This window comes from Pongo pygmaeus, chromosome 7, assembly GCF_028885625.2.
Source record: "Pongo pygmaeus isolate AG05252 chromosome 7, NHGRI_mPonPyg2-v2.0_pri, whole genome shotgun sequence".
Classification (NCBI taxonomy): Eukaryota; Metazoa; Chordata; class Mammalia; order Primates; family Hominidae; genus Pongo; species Pongo pygmaeus.
The window spans coordinates 110,512,451-110,531,499 of NC_072380.2; the positions used below are offsets into that span (position 1 = coordinate 110,512,451).

Below are 19,049 nucleotides of genomic sequence, written 5' to 3' on the forward strand. Positions count from 1 at the left end.
GCCACGTGGAGGAAGGGCCCGGTCTGGCGCATGCGCTCTCCAGCGCGCTCTCCAGGCGCTTTGGCTCGGTGGGTACTGTCGCGGAGGCTTGTCATTTTGACCCGGGGAGTCCTCACAGCGTCTGGCAGGTTGGTCTTGAGGGGCTGGTGCCTTCCAGGCTGCGAGTGTCGGGGGGACTGTATGTGGCGGCCCCCCTCCTGGCGCCCGTCTCCCCTCTTCATCTTTTCTCTCTCAAACTCCGCTGACCTCTTCTTTCCTTGCTGCCTGTGCCCGGGGCCCCTCTCCCTGGTGTCGCATCTCCTTCGGCCCCTGCGCTCGAGCCCCCTACGTCAGTCATTTCCCTTCGTTGCCCCGCCGGGCGGAGGCCGTCCTGGGAATGGGCTTGCATCCCCTCTTCTGCATCCCCAAAGGACTAAGATGGTTCATTCAGGCGACCACGCTGAGATGTGGGCGTTGGTCCTCCCATGTTCCCTTTCCTGCTCCTCCTGTGTTCCCTTTCTAGGGTGCTCCTTGGGCTTTACAAGGTCACTGTCTGAACAGAGCCCTAGTGATTGGGATATCATTTCAGAAAGAAAGATAGTGATCTGGAATGGCCCAGATCCCTTGTGAGTATTCTGCTGTGTCAGAAGGGATGGGTACTTGGCTAAATATTTCTTATCCTGTTAATATTTGCATTGTAAGTACGCTTCGTTTCTTCACTTATGCGGGCACTCACAGATATATGAGTCCCTACTTTGTGTAAGGCACTCTGCTAGATGCTAGGAGGAATGCAACAGTTAAAAAAAAAAAAAAAGTAAAATCTCTGCCTTCCCTGCTTCCTAAAGATAATATAAGAAAATCTGCTTTATTCCCTCTCATTTTGTCCTACATACTGCTAAGGTTTTGGCCTTCCTACTTCCGGCTCAGGAACCTTCTGATCTTTTTCATTGGTTTGGGGCCTGGAATAAAAAACCTTTCAGTCTGGCCTCCCCTTGCCTATTCAAGTTTCATTGTCATCTACTCCCTTTTCCCACTAGAGTCCTCCTGTATTCACACAGTAGATTCCTGAATACTTTCTTCCTTATCTGTGCAAATTCCAGCTAACTGAAAATCTGTTTTCTCTTTGACTTTTCCTACCAATTCACATTTTTTTCTTTTTCTTCTTTCCTTCCTTTCCTTTTCTTTTTCTTTGTTTTCTTTCTTTCAAGACAGGTTCTCACTCTGTCACCCCGGCTGGAGTACAGTGGCATGATCTTGGCTCACTGAAACCTTGACCTCCTGGGCTGAAGCAATCCTCTAGCCTGAGCATCTCAAGTAGTTGGGATTACAGGTGCACACCAGCACGCCCGGCTAATTTTTGTATTTTCTGTAGAGACGGGGCTTCTTCATATTGGCCAGGCTGGTCTCCAACTCCTGGGCTCAAGCAATTCTCCCACCTCAGCCTCCCAAAGTGCAGGAATTACAGGTGTAACCATCATGCCCGGCCTCATTTTTTTTCTTTCCCTTGTCCTGTTTCCTATTGTGCTGTACCGCATAATTTAGTATTTTATTATATGAGGTCCTATTTTCTAATTGTTATGTGTTTCAAGAATAGTGGATTGGAGAGGGAAGGGGCGGAAAAAAAAAAAAAGAATAGTGGATAGAGTCAGACTGCCTGGTTTGAATCTCAGCACAATCACAAGCTTAGTAGCCTTGGACTGGTATATAAAATTTCTGTGCTTCGATTTCTTCATTTATAAGATGAGAATATTACTAGTGACCACAGAGTTGTGAGAATTAAATGAATAAGTCATGTAGAATAGTGCCTGCCACATCAAGTTCTCAATGCTGCCTAAGATGACAAAATTCTTATTCTACTTTGGAGTTATCCACAGCCTGAAACTATTGGGTACATAGTAGGTGCCCAAAAGTTTATTAAATTTGATTAAACTAGATAATTAAGACATGTTTTTATTTACAAAATAATTAACCATTTAAGTTTTTAAATAAGAAGCTATCTTGGAGCATTACAAATGATTCAACTTGTGTAAAATATTTCTTGTGAAACAAGGTACCTTTATTCTTAAGGCAGATTTTATATCAAGTCTGAATCACCAACTTTTTAGATCTGGAAGAAAATAGACATCATCTAGTTAGTTCCCAGGTTCTCAAACTGAGAACTAACTAACACCAAAGGTGGTGTCTGGCCAGAGGATACTAAGCTGTATCAGAAAATATAACGTATCCATTTTATTTGAAGATTTGGGGAAAATATTTTGATAAAGGCAGCACATATTTAGTGCTTATTAAAGTTTGACAAAACTGACTTGAAGGTGAAGGTAAGAGTTAAGATTCCTTCTGAAAACTTTTTTTTTTTTTTGAGACAGGGTCTTGCTCTGTCACCCAGGCTGGAGTGCAGTAGTATGATCAAGGCTCACTCACTGCAGTCTTGACCTTCCTGTCTGAAGCGATCTTCCCACTTCAGCCTCCCGAGTAGGTGGGACCACAAGCACATAACTATGCCTAGCTTATTTTTTGATTTCTTTGTAGGGATGAGTTCTCACTATGTTGCTCAGGTTGGTTTTGAACTCCTGAGCTCAAGCAGTCCTCCTGCCTTGGCCTCCCAAAGTGCTGGGATTATAGGTGTGAACCACCACACCCGGCATCTGGAAACTTTTAAACTAAATCCTCGGACTTCGTAAAGATGCATCCTATATTCATTCCCTTCCACTGTTAGAGGACCACTGCTAGTTTGATTTCCTCATATTTCAGTCTGGACCCAAAGCTCAGGGATGTTCCCAAGGTTATCCTAATCCTCCAGCACCAACCTTTTCTTGGACCATTCTAATACTGAGGGGAGCCAGAGTTCCTATGGTGTTCTTGTCTAGTCTTGCTGGTGAGTTCTGATTCAACCAGGTAACAGTAAGTAGGTTAACTAAGTTGTTTTGTAAAATATTTGGAATGGCTTTTAATGCAGACCGATCTGAATCATGTGCTTCACTAGCCAGCCAGTTCTGCAGAACTCCATTTACTTCCTTCATACTGTTTAATTTGAAAAATGTTTTTGCGTGTAGATATAGTTGTCTTTCATTTAATTGAAATTAGTGGAGTGAGACGGTGAAATGGCATCAATCTCTGCTGTTTCATTTATTATTTAAGAATAATAGCTACCATAAACTGAGCATTTAGTTAGCATAAAGCCCCATGCTAAGTAAGTTGTGTATATGCATTTTGCAAAGCCAAAACCATATACGGTGTGTATATGTTTGTTCATTTTTTTATTTTGAGACAGAGTCTCACTCTATCGCCCAGGCTGGAGTGCAGTGGCGTGATCTTGGCTCACCACAATCTCTGCCTCCTGGGTTCAAAGGATGCTCGTGCCTCAGCCTCCCAAGCAGCTGGGATTACAAGTGCATGCCATCACACGTGGCTCATTTTTGTATTATTATTATTATTTTTTGAGACGGAGTCTCACTCCGTCGCCCAGGCTGGAGTGCAGTGGTGCGGTCTCGGATCACTGCAAGCTCCGCCTCCCGGGTTCATGCCATTCTCCTGCCTCAGCCTCCCAAGTAGCTGGGACTACAGGCGCCTGCCACCACGCCCGGCTAATTTTTTGTATTTTTAGTAGAGATGGGGTTTCACTGCGTTAGCCAGGATGGTCTTGATCTCCTGACCTTGTGATCCTGCCGCCTCGGCCTTCCAAAGTGCTGGGATTACAGGCGTGAGCCACCGCGCCTGGCCTCATTTTTGTATTTTTTAGTAGAGATGGGATTTCACCATGTTTGCCAGGCTGGTCTTGAACTCCTGGCCTCAAGTGATCCACTCGCCTTGGCCTCCCATAGTGCTGGGATTACAGGCATAAGCCATCCCACCTGGCCTGTATATAATGTTTAATTCTCACAGCAACTTGTAGAGGAAGAGGCTGAGGCTGAAAGTGAGAAAGCAATTTTCCTAACATTATGTAACTAAAAAGTGTAAAGAAGGAATTTGAACCCACATCTTTCAAACTCCATAGTGAAAGCCCTTAAACACTATACCACATAGGCAAGTCTTAATTTTGTGTGAGGTCTTGCATTGGAAAAGGAAGTAAGTGAATGGGGGGTAATTTAGTGGCTCTCAGTAGAAGTGGGCAAATTCTGATGTGGCTGGCATTTTGGAAGTTTGTGCAGGTGTTTTGGTTGGCATAATTGGGCTAACATTGCTGGCATTTATTGGGCAGGGACCAGGGATGTTAGACAGCCTGCTATGTGCAGAAAAGCCCCACAGTAGCCCAGTACCTAATTCATATAAAATTATTGGTTACACGGGTTTTTTTTTTTTTTTTCCGAGATGGAGACTCGCTCTATTGCCCGGCTTGGAGTACAGTGGTGTGATCATCTCGGCTCAATGCAACCTCCACCTCCCGGGTTCAAGTGATTCTCCTGTCTCAGCCTCCTGAGTAGCTGGGACTACAGGTGTGCGCCACTGCACCCAACTAATTTTTTTTTTTTTTGAGACGGAGTCTTGCTCTGTTGCCCAGGCTGGAGTGCAGTGGCACGATCTGGGCTCACTGTAAGCTCCACCTCCTGGGTTCATGCCTTTCTTCTGCCTCAGCCTCCTGAGTAGCTGGGACTACAGGCGCCTGCCACCATGCCTGGCTAATTTTTTTGTATTTTTTTTGTAGAGACGGGGTTTCACTGTGTTAGCCAAGATGGTCTCGATCTCCTGACCTCATGATCCGCCCGCCTCAGCCTCCCAAAGCGCTGGGATTACAGGTGTGAGCCACCGCGCCCGGCCAACCCAACTAATTTTTGTATTTCTAGTAGAGATGGGGTTTCGCCATGGTGGCCAGGTTGGTCTCGGACTCCTGACCTCAAGTGATCCGCCTGCCTCAGCCTCCCTAACTGCTGGGATTATAGGCATGAGCCACCGCACCTGGCCTGGTTACACAGTTTTAATATGCACTGAATTTTCCAGTAATGCAGTAAATCAAAGCAAGTTTGTACTTTTGTTGGCAGGGTGGCGGGGCGGGGGGGTAGTTTACTAAGGAGTGTTGACCAATTTGGAAAATTACCTCATTAGTGGCATTGCTACCTTCTCTTCGAGGCACTGGTACAACACACCTGTGCTGCTTTGCCTTTGTAGCTGTTGAATTCATGGTAATTTTATGTATAGGTAGAAGTAAAGACTGGTATTAAAATACTGAACTGCTTTGAGAACAGCTTGGTAAATACCAGCTGCTCTGAGCTGCCCTACCTCCTAGTGTGTCCATGTATAGGGCCCTTCAGATTTCCTGCAGTTAGCAATGAAAGGGGCCCTTCAGATTTCCTGCAGTTAGCAATGAAAGAGTTAATCACTGGTACCTTGGGGTTGAAGGGCTTCCAGGACCATCCTCCAGCTTTATGGATTGTGCCAATGCCTGTGCTGGTGCCTGTGTGGTTGTTATTATTCCCTGGGTTCAAAATCTATTCATAATATTATCTAGTGTAGTTGTGGTGAAATAGTTACATGCAGAAATACATATTATTTTATTAAAATTACTTCTTAGGTCTCCTTTATGTTACATTTAGGGCATCTATTGTAGGGTATGTCTTGATATGTGTCTAATAGGTTATAACATTCATTTCATTTAAAAATAGAAAACAGCTGCTTCAAACTGAATCAGTAAAAGTAGGGGATGTTGAGTTTGAGAGTTGGGAACTGCTGAGTGGTAAATCAGTCGGGGTCCCACTGTTTCTGTCCTTTATCTTGCTTCAAATTGAAATCATTATCTATTGCTATTATAAATTAAATATATAGCTGGCCTCATCTGAGTAGCAGAAATGAAAGCATCAGTAATTTGTGTTGTTTTCAATAGAGTTTCTCCTTTTGGGATAGGGTGTTCTATATTTCATTGATTCAGGTGGCTCTTTTTTCATCTAAGAGTCAAGATAAAGTATTTGAACTAATTAACTTTTTTATCATCCATAGCAATCTTATCTCATTTTTCATTCTTCTAACAGACTTTATGTGGTATCAACAGTTGTATATGATTTAATTATTTGACAGTGCAAACTGGAATGTACTAATACGGTCTCTTCCATCAGTAGACTTATTTTGAATCACATGAATATTTACTCATTAAATTTATTTTTATTTTTGAGTGGAAGTTTCCTTTCCCTGTATTAAATGTATTACTTCCTTTCCAGAAATGTCTAATGCAAAAGAAAGAAAACACGCCAAGAAAATGAGAAACCAGCCCACCAATGTGACTCTGTCCTCTGGCTTTGTGGCTGACAGAGGCGTAAAGCACCACAATGGAGGTGAAAAACCTTTCCAAGCTCAAAAACAAGGTAAAATACACATAATGGACCAGGCATGGTGGCTCAGGCCTGTAATCCCAGCACTTTGGGAGGCTGAAGTGGGTGGTTCATGAGGTCAAGACATGAAGACCATCCTGGCCAACATGGTGAAACCCCGTCTCTACTAAAAATACAAAAATTAACTGGGTGTGGTGGTGCGTGCCTGTAGTCCCAGCTACTCAGGAGGCTGAGGCAGGAGAATCACTTGAACCTGGGAGGTGGAGGTTACAGTGAGCCGAGATCGTGACACTGCACTCCAGCCTGAAGACAGAGCGAGACTCCGTCTCAAAAAAAAAAAAAAAAAAAAAAAGATACACATCATGCTCTCTCCACTCCCATTTTGATCAAATTGCTTTTGTCAGCTCTTTTGATAGTCATTATCTAAATAGTAAATGAGCTGAATTAAAAACAGATACAGTAGACCCTTATTATTTTTGAATTTCCTATTTGCAAGTTTGCCTACTTGCCAAAGCTTATTTGTAACACCAATATTAATACCCATGGAGCTTTGGCTATCATTTGTGAACATACATAGAGCAGGAAAAATTTAAGTTGCCCTGTGTTTACGTTCCCAGCCGAGCTTCCCAGCTACAAAAAACGGGCGGAGGATGGAGGCAGTACAGGGGCAGGGCAGTACAGTGCAGGAAGCTCCAGCTCTACTGGGGTTTGAATCTCAGCCCTGGGGCAGCCTCATGCAGGTCACTTAGCATTTCTAGACTTCATTTTGTCTTTTGTAAAATAAAGGAAATAGACTCTACCAGGAGGAGTTGTTTTTTGGATTTAAGATTATAATATGGCCAGGGGTGGTGGCTCACACCTGTAATCCCAGCACTCTCGGAGGCTGAGGCGGGCGGATCACCTGAAGTTAGGAGTTCGAGACCAGAGTGGCCAACATGGCGAAACTCTGTCTCTACTAAAAATACAAAAATTAGCCAGGCATGGTGGTGCGTGCCTGTAGTCCCAGCCACTTGGGAGGCTGAGGCAGGAGAATCGCTTGAACCGGGAGGTGGAGGTTGCAGTGAGCCAAGATCGTGCCACTGCACTCCAGCCTGTGTGACAGAGTGAGACTGTCTCAAAAAAAAAGGAAAAAAAAAAGAGATTATAATCTATGTGAGATGAAGATATATATGTATCCCCACTAGGAGGAATGGTTCAGTATTCACTAATTCATTGACATAATTCAGTGACTGTATGAAACATGACTACTATAAATAATGAAAATTGGCTATGCATATTTTAGAGCTGGTATATTTTATTTCTACCTTAACATCAATGATTATTACACTTCTGTATTTCCTAAGAGAAGTGCAGTATAGTCATCATATCTGTATTTCACTGGTGTGCTGCTTTTAGAACCTTATGAAGTGATAGGAAGATCACAGTTGTTCATTAGGGCAGCGGTAGAAAGTGCTAATTTAGGAAGACAGCAAAAGCAAGTGGCCAAGAACTTGTTTGGAATGCTTTAAAAAACTGCATTGGGTCTGATTAAGTAAATTTTAGAGTCAAGTTCATAAGGTCTAGATTCAGATCCTACAGTTGATACCTACCATGCCATATGATAAGGCTTTCACATTTTTTATCTCATTTAAACCTCACAATATTCTAAGATTTACAGTGGCTTAATAATTAACACCACAATTGAAATAAGCAGAAACACTATAAAATTCTCTACTGATCTCTCCCTTAATTTACAGACTTTTTTTTTTTTTTTTTTTTTTTTTTGCGGCAGTCTTGCTCTGTCACCCAGGCTGGAGTGCAATGGTGTGATCTCGGCTCACTGCAACCTCCACCTCCTGGGTTCAAGCGATTCTCCTGCCTCAGCCTCCTGAGTAGCTGAGACTACAGGTGTGTGCCACTCTCGGCTAATTTTTGTATTTTTAGTAGAGACAGGGTTTCACCATATTGGCCAGGCTGGTCTCAAACTCCTAACCTCAAGTGATCCACCTGCTTCGGCCTCCCAAAGTGCTGGGATTACAGGCGTGAGCCACTGTACCCGGCCACAGACAGATATTTAATGTTGTCTTATAGTCATAATGCCCAGACACTTATATGGAAATGTTGCCTTTGTTTTTGGAGACGGAGTCTTGCTCTGTTGCCTGGGCTGGAGTGCAGTGGCGCGATCTTGGCCCACTGCAACCTCTGCCTCCCAGGTTCAAGCAGTTATCCTGCCTTAGCCTCCGGAGTACCTGGGACTACAGTCACATGCTGCCACACCCAGCTAATTTTTTGTATTTAGTAGAGACGGGGTTTTACCGTGTTGCCCAGGCTGGTCTTGAACTCCTGAGCTCAGGCAATCCACCCACCTCGGCCTCCCAAAGTGCTGGGATTACAGGCGTGAGCTACTGTGCCTGGCTGGAAATTTTGCTTTTTAAATTTTTAAGACAGGGTCCCACTCTGTCACCCATGCTGGAGGGGAATGGCACAGTCGTGGCTCACTGCACCCTTGACCTCCTGGGCTCAGGTGATCCTCCCACGTCAGCTTCCCGAGTAGCTGGGGCTGCAAGCGTGTGCCATGATGCCCAGCTAATTTTTTTTTTTTTTTTTTGTAGAGACAGGGTTTTGCCACGTTGACCAGTTAGTCTCAAACTCCTGGACTCAAGTGATCCGCCCACCTTGGCCTCTCAAAGTTCTGGGATTAGAGGTGTGAGCCACCACATCCATCCTGGAACTTTGCTTGTATTTATTTATTTAGTATAGTGGCTCTCAATTTGAGTGTGGCAGAGAATTAGGATAAAAGACTGTACACAATCATGTGGATTATAGTATTAAGGGAGTGTCGTTTGGGCTGCTGTAACAAAATACAGGTTGAGCATTCCTAATCCAAAAATCTGAAGTCTGAAATGCTCCAAAATCCAAAACGTTTTGAGCGCTGACATGACATAACAGGTGGAAAATTGCACATCCAACCTCATGTGATGGGTCACAGTCAGAATGAAGGCATATAACACACAGTTTATTCAGCATTCCCATGGCAAAAAAGATGTTCCCAGCCCCCTTCAGCTGTGATATAAATATTTCCAAGCACTCCAGATTTCACCACCTAAGCACACCCACAAAGACAAATAAAATGCATGTAATTTTTTACTGTTAAATACTTACATGTGAATAAGTGTAAGAAAGTGATTGCTTATCAGTAGCATATAGATTCAGAGTCAGGAAGGATGCTGATGCTAGCCAACCACAGATTGTCCATAGGGTGGCTGAGATAGTGGCACCTTTGCTTTCTGATGGTTCAAGTATACAATGTGCAAAAAGTTTCATGCACAAATTATTAAAAATATTGTATAAAATTACCTTCAGGCTATGTATGATAAGGTGAAAGAAGCATAATTGAATTTTGTCTTTAGACTTGTGTTCTATCCTCAAGATATCTCATTTTATATATATACGAATATTCCAAAATCCAAAAAAATTGGAATTTGAAACACTTCTGGTCCCAGTTATTTCAGATGAGGGATACACAACCCGTATCTTATTGGGTAGCTTATAAATAACAAATGTATTTGTCACAGTTCTGAGGGCTGAAAAGTCCAAGATGAAGGAGCGGGCAGGTTTGGTGACTGGTGTGGGCCTGCCTTCTGGTTCCTATACAGCACCTTTTTATGGGATTCTCACGTGGTGGAAGGAGTGAGGGTCTCTGTGAGCACTCCTTTATAAGGATACTAATCTCATTCATGAAGGCTCTACCCTCATGACCTAATCGCCTCCTAAAGGCCCCACCTCTTAATACCATCACCTCGGGGGTTAGGATTTCAACACTGGAATTTTGGGGGACATAAGCATTCAGACCATAGCGGGGAGCTTAGATTTGAAATTCATGTTGTACTGTTTATAGGAGAAAATTTCACCTGTATCTGTTATATCCAAGGTCCTTTATATGTCATCCTGACATGATTACCTTGTGTGCTACCTACTAGCTTTGTGACCTCGAGCAAGTTAATTCACCTTCCTATGTAAGATTCCTCTTTAAAAATAAGTAGTAATAGCCACCTTACAGGGTGACTATAGGATTAAAAACATGGTCAATGTTGCCACCCAACAAATATTAGTTCTCCACTATAATTTTTGTCTCTGATAAAGGTGACATTTTTTTTTTGAAAATATACTAGAGCCTCATCCTGGAACTTCACGGCAGCGGCAAACCAGAGTCAACCCCCATTCTCTGCCTGACCCTGAAGTGAATGAGCAGTCTTCCTCCAAAGGGATGTTTAGAAAAAAGGGAGGATGGAAAGCAGGTCCTGAGGGCACGTCTCAGGAGATCCCCAAGTATATAACTGGTGGGTACTCATAAAGAGGTGCAGTTTGCTTGTATTTTGAGCTCTCGTGTCTAGTGCAGCAACAAACTGCCCTCTTTGTGGTCCTGGCTCTGCCTCCCCTACCTCTCCTCTCCTCCTCCTACTTTAGACGCTTCTCGCCTCTAGCCTGGACTTTGGCCAGAGCTTCCTTGGGCTTGATGGCGCTCCCTTCTTCAGTTTCTCTCCCTGTCTCTTACTCGTCTTCTTACAAGTCTTTGTGAACTGTTCCTCTTTGTCTTAGCCCCCATGCCCCTCTTGTTTTAAATATGCCATCCACACTCAGCACAGCATTCTCCAAGGATGGAAAATTGAGTACGCACAAATGGCAACCAAACCTTTATTTAAAGGGCCTGTCTCCAGGCCCTTTCCAGCCTCTTCTATTCTTCACCCTATGATCCCCATCCACACTACCACAATTAAACCCTATATTCCTTGTACCTTGTACCTATACCTTCGATATGCTTTCTGGTCTCTCTTTACGCCTTCTTGGTGGAGGAATTCAGTTAAGTTTCCCCAGCAGCCTGTTTATTCTCCAATGTTAATTCAAGATTGGTGTTTAATGACGTTGTCATCTCCTTCAACAGCTTCTACTTTTGCTCAAGCACGAGCTGCTGAAATCAGTGCTATGTTAAAAGCTGTGACCCAGAAGTCTTCGAATTCACTGGTTTTTCAGACTCTGCCACGGCACATGCGACGAAGAGCCATGAGCCACAACGTCAAACGCCTTCCCAGACGGTTACAGGAGATTGCCCAGAAAGAGGTAGGAGTTCCACTTAGTGTAAATGTTTAGATTAGTAGCTCCTAGAAGAAATTGAGAAGTATTGACCTAATAGAATTTATTAAAAATGAAAACCAAGGCTGGGCATGGTGGCTTACTCCTGTAATCCCAGCACTTTGAGAGGCTGAGGTGGGCAGATTGCTTGAGCCCGGGAGTTCAAGACCAGCCTGGGCAACATGGCGAAACCTCGTCTCTACAAAAAAATCCCAAAATTAGCTGGGCGTGGTGGTGCATGTGTGCCTGTAGTCCCAGCTACTTGGAAACTGAGATGGGAGGGTCCCCTGAGCCAGGGGAGGTTGAGGCTGCAATGAGCTGTGATCACGCTACTGTACTCCAGCCTGGGTGACAGTGAGACCTTGTCTAAAAAGAAAAAAAAAAAAAACTCAGAAAACAACACCCTTATGGTTTTTGTTTTTGTTTTGCATATATTTGATTTAATCATTATCCAAACTTCTTACCTCCAAGCCAAATTAACAGGCAATTGGCTATATTATGGGTGCTTTTAAATATAGCATTTGATACTCCTCTCTTGTAAGGGTGTTGAATAGTTGATGTTCTCTTCCCAGATGTTAAAAAAAACTCTGACCCTCTTACCGAGTGGTTTTGGATCTGTGTTTTTGGGGTGTGGCCAGCTTGGGGTAGGAAGGTTAAAAAAAAGCAACGTCAATGCTTAGCATTTGCTTTCTGACTTTTTCAAAGTTGAAAACTTGAACTGGGTTTTAATTTTTGTACAAGTCTAATTGTATTTTGGCTTCACCAGAATTCTAGACTTGAACATTCTAAGATTAAGCCCATGTCTTTACTAATTGGTTTAAAACCTATTTATTGAGCAGCCTTCTATGTACCATTGCTATGCTGGTGGTGGGGTTTGAGTTCAAGAGGGAAAACTAACAAGGAATTTTATACTTTCTAGATTTAATGTAAAATCTGTTTCCCAGTGATAGCATTCAGCAAGTGTCTGTCTGTAGCTTAACTGAGATGAAATGTGTGGGTTTTCCTCACTTGTATTATTTTTGGTCTTAAGTTTTTGGTTTTAGTTACAATTCTACAGGTTAAAATGACAACAAGAAGCTAGCATTTAATTTCTTCTTTCTTGCCCTCTAATACTAATAGCCATATTAAGCTTGTGTTACTGTGTTGAACATTTTATAAGTATTCTGATCTTCATATTCCATGAAACTTGCCCAGCTAGTGAGTAATGGAACTGTGCCTCCTTCCTAGGTCTCCTAGCTCTAAAACATTCACTCTTTCCATTGTCTTCCTTCTCTACTTACATTGAAGAAACTAAGTTAACAATTTAAGCAAACTAATGGGATCTATAAAATATTCCACTTAATCTAAAGTTATTTGTTTGCATTCCTGACCATTAACTCTGTTTTGAGATTCTTACAAACTGGGATATGTCCCTCTTGAAACTATAGGCGGAGAAAGCCGTACATCAGAAAAAAGAACATTCAAAAAATAAATGCCATAAAGCTCGAAGATGTCACATGAACCGGACGCTAGAATTTAACCGTAGACAAAAGAAGAACATTTGGTTAGAAACTCACATCTGGCACGCCAAGCGGTTTCACATGGTCAAGAAGTGGGGCTACTGCCTTGGGGAGAGGCCAACAGTCAAGAGCCACAGAGCCTGCTATCGAGCCATGACGAACCGGTGCCTCCTGCAGGTGAGCTTTTCCAGTGAGCTTTCTTGTTATTTTTGTTTGATCCTTTTCCATAGAGACCTTTAGAGTAGTTTATGGTATGCCAAGCCCCGTTTATGTGGTTATTCATTTTAAAAATGATTCCTGAGCATGAAGCCCGTGTCCTTTGCCAGATGCTGGAGACCAGGCAGCCTAAAGTTAGGGGGGTGACTGACATTAATCAAACGATTTACCAGATATGTGATTGTAAGGGAAAAGCATACAGTATGATGAGCATTTCTAACTTGACTGGAAGGTGTCCCCCAGAAGTGCTGCTTGAGCTGAGCTCTCAGGGATGAGATGGGAGAGGGGGAAGGCAGAAGGAAGCCAGGTGAGCGAGAAGAACTGGAATCAATTCTGTGTGACAGAGATGAAGAGAAGGAGAGCAAGGCAACATCAGGGCGAGGTTAGGCTAGAGAAAAGAGTAGGAACCAGGTCGTGCAGGTCTTGTTGATCGTGTTAAGCTTTATTCACTATAGGTTAACAGTCATTCATCAATAACAGATATTTGAGAATCTACTGTGTACCCTGAACAGGGTTCAAAATGCTGGTCTAGGTGTTTATGGGTCAGTGGGATGCTGGGAAGGATGTTTTAAATTTTAAACGCTTTGAGAGGACAGATTATTTTAGAGCCTCTTAATAGTATTTGTCTGACTGCTCCCTCCTCTCAGTAGCTAATTCAGTTGCTTTCTGTTTTCTTCCAATACATACTTAGACATTTGTTCTTTGCAGAAGGGCCTATCTTTCAGTGGCAGAATGGCCTTGGCCAAATTTTGAAAGCCATTACTATTGGTGTCCTTTGATACCCCTTGAGAGTAATGTGGTAGAATAAGCAATACAAGAATCTTTTTAAAAAACTGTGGTCAAATATACATAACAAAACCATTTGACCATTTTAAGTGTACAGTTCTGTGGCATTAAGTACGTTTACATTGTGTAATCAGTACCACCATTCATTTCCAGAACTTTTTTATCCTCCCAAACTGAAACTCTGGACTCATTAAACACTAACTCCCCATTCCTTCAGCCCCTGGCAGCTGCCCTTCTACTGTCTATCCAATAATTTGATCCTATAAGTGCTTTCATAGGGGTGAAATCATACAATATTTGTCTTTTTGTGACTGGCTTATTTCATTTAGCCTAATGTCTTAAAATTCATCCATGTTGTAGCATGTGTCAGAATTCCCTTCCCTTTTAAGGCTGAAGATGTATTCCATTGTAGGTATATACCGTATCTTGATTATCCATTTATCTCTCAGTGGACATTTGGCTTACTTCCACCTTTTGGCTGTTGTAAATAATGCTGCTGTGAACGTGGATATGCAAATATCATTACAATCCCTGCTTTCAGTCCTTTTGAATATATCCCCAGGAGTGTTAATTGCTGGATCATATGATAATTCTGTGTTAATTTTATGTTTAATTTTTTGAGGTACTGCCTTACCATTTTCCATAGCAACTGTATCATTTTACATTCCCACCAGCAATACACAAGGGTTCCAGTTTCTCCTCATCCTTGTCAGTACTTGTTACTTTATTTATTTATTTGATCACAGTCATTCTAATGAGTGTGAAGTGAATAAGAGGACCTTTGAGGAGTCTTTGATTTGAGAACTCAGCAGCAGAAATCATAGATAATAATCAAGTTCCTCATTCACATTGAGGAAGCTGAGTTCTGGAGAGATGAAGTGACTTGCCCGGGCTCACACAGCTTGTTGGTGGCCTACATAGCACTTGGGTGGCTGATTCCCCTGGCTTGTGCTTTTTCCACTGTCCTCTGCCAATGAGTTACTTTTCATTTTGGGCAGAATTTTTGTGAAGTTATCAGATATTTTCTCTAAAATTTGATCAGCCCTAAGTAATAAAACTAATAGCTAATAATAACAAATATTAGGGAGTGCTTAATATATGCCTTACCCTGTTTTAAATGCTTTGCATGTGTTTACTCATTTAATCCTCACAATAGTACGAGGTAAGGAGTTACCATTATTTCCATTTTACAGATGGGGAAACTGAGGTATAGAGAGGTTAGGTAATTTACCCATGATCGTATGGCGAATGAGTGTTGAGGTTCAGATTTCAGCCCAGTTGCCTGACTCCAGGGTTCCACACTCTGAACCATTATTCTCTGCTGTCACTTGTTTGGGTGAGGTTCCTCTGGCCACTGACAGCTGAGAGCTGGTCACTGGATGGGAAGATTTCTTTGTGTGAGTGATCATATTGATTGATGTGTGTTGTCAGAATCATAGCTATAATTTGCCTTTTAGTTCTAGTTACTGAGTGCACTGAAATTGCTTAAAGATGCTATAGCAGAAGGATTGGTTTGGCGGGTCACCAAGCCTGATTAGAATGCTGGCTTCTCCACTTAATGACTGTGTCTTTGTTCAAGTAACAATCTCCGTGTCACAGTGTCCTTGTCTATCAGATAAGATAACCATACTAGGTACATCTGGTTGTCAAGAAGACTAAATGACAGTTCATATAAGGAGTTAACTCATTGCTGGCCCTTCAACGATTATTAACTATTACAGGCCAGGCATGGCAGCTCACGCTTAGAATCACAGCACTTTGGGAGGCTGAGGCAGGAGGATTGCTTGAGCCCCTGGGGTTCAAGACCAGTCTGGGCAACATAGTGAGACTCTGTCTCTGCAAAAAAAAAAAAAAAAAAAAAAAAGCTGGGTGTGGTGGCTCCTGCCTGTAGTCCCAGCTGCTTGGGAGGCTGAGGCAGGGGGATTGCTTGAGCCCAAGAAGTTGAGACTTCTGTGAGCTGTAATTGTGCCTCTGTACTCTAGCATTGGCAACAGAGTGAGACCCTGTCTCAAAAACAAAACAAAACAATTATAACTATTATTGTAATTATTATTATGGATACTATAACTATTGAAACTTTTAACATTGATTTCATTAGCTTAGTCTGATCTCTCTTCATCTTACTTGAAATTGTGTGTTATTACTTTTACTTTCTTTGTAAAGAAAGTAAAATATCCCATGCATATCATGGTCAAGATTGAGCATGGGAGAAATATGGGATGGATTAATTGCAATATTGTGTCTCTAGGCTTAGTGTTAAGTAATCTTGAGGTCCTGAATTAGCTAACCAAATTGAGCAACCTGAGCATAATTTTGCAGAATTCATTACTGTTTTGCTTATTTTACTCTGGTTTCTTACCTTAGGTAGATTTTGGGGGTGAATGGTTCTTTACTTAGAAGCAACAGTTATATACCCTCCATAGAACCTGTCTATGAATATGGGATAAAACGTAGATTATCTAAAAAGTAGGATACCGTAACTTACATTTTAAATGGAGATTCATTTTTATTTTGGTTCGGATTGGTTTAAAAATATTTGTTAAGGTAACAGGAATGGACAGGTTTAGATATTTTTTCCCCTAAACCATCGGGCAGGGGAAGGTTAGATTTTGACTTATGAGAACATAGCTTTAGCAATTTGTTTTGTATCTTAGGCCTCTAAAGGTTTTGTGATATGGCTTTTGGCTTCTTAGCAGTTTTGCCTGTGTAAATTCCTAAGTACTTAATTGTGTCTCCCACTTTGTGCAGGATTTATCCTACTACTGTTGTTTGGAATTGAAAGGCAAAGAGGAAGAAATACTAAAGGCACTTTCTGGAATGTGTAGCATAGACACAGGTAAACTTGTTTTAAAGCTGAGTTCTATTTTAGTCTTTGTATATTTATTCATTTCATAAAGAAGTGTCTACTGTAAGCATTTTGGAATTCAAACATATAGAAAAATGTGTGACACACTAATCATTCCTGATGAAAATGTTAATTTAAAAACAGTTGGCTTGGCTTTTAAATCATTTCTAACATTGTCAAGTGTAAAGTGATAGAGTCATTTTTCTGGTGGAGTGAACTTGACAGAAAGAAACTTGAAGCTCTCATTATTCATTTAACACATATTTGTTGAGAACTTATTGTGTGCCAGGCTTTGATTTGAGCAATCCTCACAACCAGAACTTCACCTCTCATGGAGGCAGACAGTAAATGACAGTGTGGTTATCAGGAAATAGGACTGCAGTCTCAATACCCGGAATTATGAAATTTTGCTTTTGTTGATGTCAGGGCTGACGTTTGCAGCAGTTCACTGCTTGTCTGGAAAGCGCCAAGGGAGCCTTGTGCTTTATCGGGCAAATAAATATCCCAGAGAAATGCTTGGGCCTGTTACGTTTATCTGGAAGTCCCAGAGGACCCTGGGTGACACTTCTGAGAGCAGGCAGCTGTGGATCTGGCTGCATCCAACCCTTAAACAGGTATAATCCTTCAGGTTATCTCCCATCATTCTGAAACTGCATTTTTAATTACTGCTGGAAGTCAATACTGTTGAAATGTAAATAGTGTAAAGGTTTGTCTGATAGTCTGATATTTGTATATGGGGGGCTCTATGAATATTGAATGAAGTGAATTTTTAAAAAACATTAAAAATTTGTATTTAAAAATGTCTAATTGACAAAAAGCAAATATATTCGAAGTATATAATATGATGATTTGATATACATGTTGTATACCACAATCAGATAACACATCCATCACCACCCATGCTGTGCATTATATCCCCAGAACTTGTTCATCAAATATAATGAAGTCAGGGCGGGGCATGGTTTCTCATGCCTGTAATCCCACCACTTTGGGAGGCTGAAGCAATTGGATCGCTTGAATCCAAGAGTTTGAGACTAGGCTGGGCAACATGGTGAAACCCCGTCTCTGCAAAAAAGACAAAAATTAGCTAGGATTGGTAACATGCGCCTGTAGTCTCAGCTACTTGGGAGGCTGAGGCGGGAGGATCATTTTGAGTCCAGGAGGCAGAGTTGCAGTGAGATGAAATCGTGCTATTGCACTCCAGCCTGGGTGACAGTGAGACCCTGTCTCGAAAAAAAAAAAAAAAAAAAGAAACTAATCTTGACCTCTCATATTTTTAGTAAGTCACAAGCAGAAGTAGAGATAAAAACCAGCCTTGTGCTAATTATTTGAAATGTTCAATTTGAACTAATGTTTCTACCATGACTGAAGTAGTTCACTAGTATCTAGGTGCTATTTGGTAATGAAAAGCTATTTTTGAGTAATTCTAATGATTTTTCACACTGAATTTAGCTTAGCTTCCCTTCTTTAGCATACTCACTACTTAAAAAAAATGTAGTCAGAGTGATCATGTTGTTTTCATAATATTTGACTAACCCTACCCCTAACCCCAGCCCTAACCCATTTGAAATTTTAAATTTCAAAATTTTTTTTTGTTTAAAGTGGCATACACTACTCAGAACACCCAAAAAAGCTTTTTTCAAAAATTAAAATTAAAAAAAAAGTTTTTTTTCGAGACAAGGTTTTGCTCTGTCATTGAGACTTGAGTGCAGTGGTGCAGTCATAGCCCACTGCAGCCTCTACTTCCCAGGCTCAAATGATCCTCCTACCTCAGCCTCCTGAGTAGCTTAGACTACAGGGGTGCGCCACCATGTCCAGCTAATTATTTTTTTATTTTGTTTAGAAACAAGGTCTCCCTATGTTGCCCAGGGTGGTCTCAAACTCCTGGGCTGAAGCCATCCTCCTGCCTCAGCTTCCCAAAGTGCTGGGATTACAGACGTGAGCCACCACACCTGGCCGAGAAAAGCTTTTTGATGATAAATTTAATTTAAGTTAATTTGTGAAGGGATAAAAATGTGAATTTTTTTTTTTTTTGAGACAGAGTCTCGCTCTGTTGCCCAGGCTGGAGTGTGATGGCACGATCTCAGCTCACTGCAACCTCTGCCTCCCAGGTTCAAGTGATTCTCCTGCCTTAGCCTCCTGAGTAGCTGAGATTATAGGTGCCTGCCACCCAACTATTTTTTGTATTTTTTAGTAGAGATGGAGTTTTGCCATGTTGGTCAGGCTGGTCTCGAACTCCTGATCTCAGGTGATCTACCCGCCTCAGCCTCCCAAAGTGCTGGGATTACAGGTATGAGCCACCGTGCCTGGCCAAAAATGTTAATTTTTAAAGAGATAAAACCATAACCCAATTAAATT

At 41.9% G+C, this 19,049-nt stretch overlaps 1 protein-coding gene across 4 annotated transcripts in view; it reads left to right on the plus strand.

Annotated features, from left to right (window-relative positions):
- The first annotated feature begins 3 nt into the window (after positions 1 to 3).
- Positions 4 to 19,049, plus strand: part of POP1 (POP1 homolog, ribonuclease P/MRP subunit) — a 42,364-nt gene continuing 23,318 nt past the window's right edge. The window contains exons 1-7 of one of the 4 annotated variants that reach the window (XM_054499918.2): positions 4 to 128; positions 6,126 to 6,269; positions 10,388 to 10,555; positions 11,158 to 11,333; positions 12,773 to 13,021; positions 16,595 to 16,682; positions 17,118 to 17,305. In XM_054499918.2, the coding sequence (XP_054355893.2) occupies positions 6,128 to 6,269; positions 10,388 to 10,555; positions 11,158 to 11,333; positions 12,773 to 13,021; positions 16,595 to 16,682; positions 17,118 to 17,305 (1,011 nt within the window). In that variant the 5' untranslated portion in view covers positions 4 to 128; positions 6,126 to 6,127. Of the gene's footprint in view, positions 129 to 2,350; positions 2,456 to 4,287; positions 4,413 to 6,125; positions 6,270 to 10,387; positions 10,556 to 11,157; positions 11,334 to 12,772; positions 13,022 to 16,594; positions 16,683 to 17,117; positions 17,306 to 19,049 lie in introns of those variants that run through there. The other 3 variants (XM_063669397.1, XM_063669398.1, XM_063669396.1) reach the window with 3 other exon arrangements.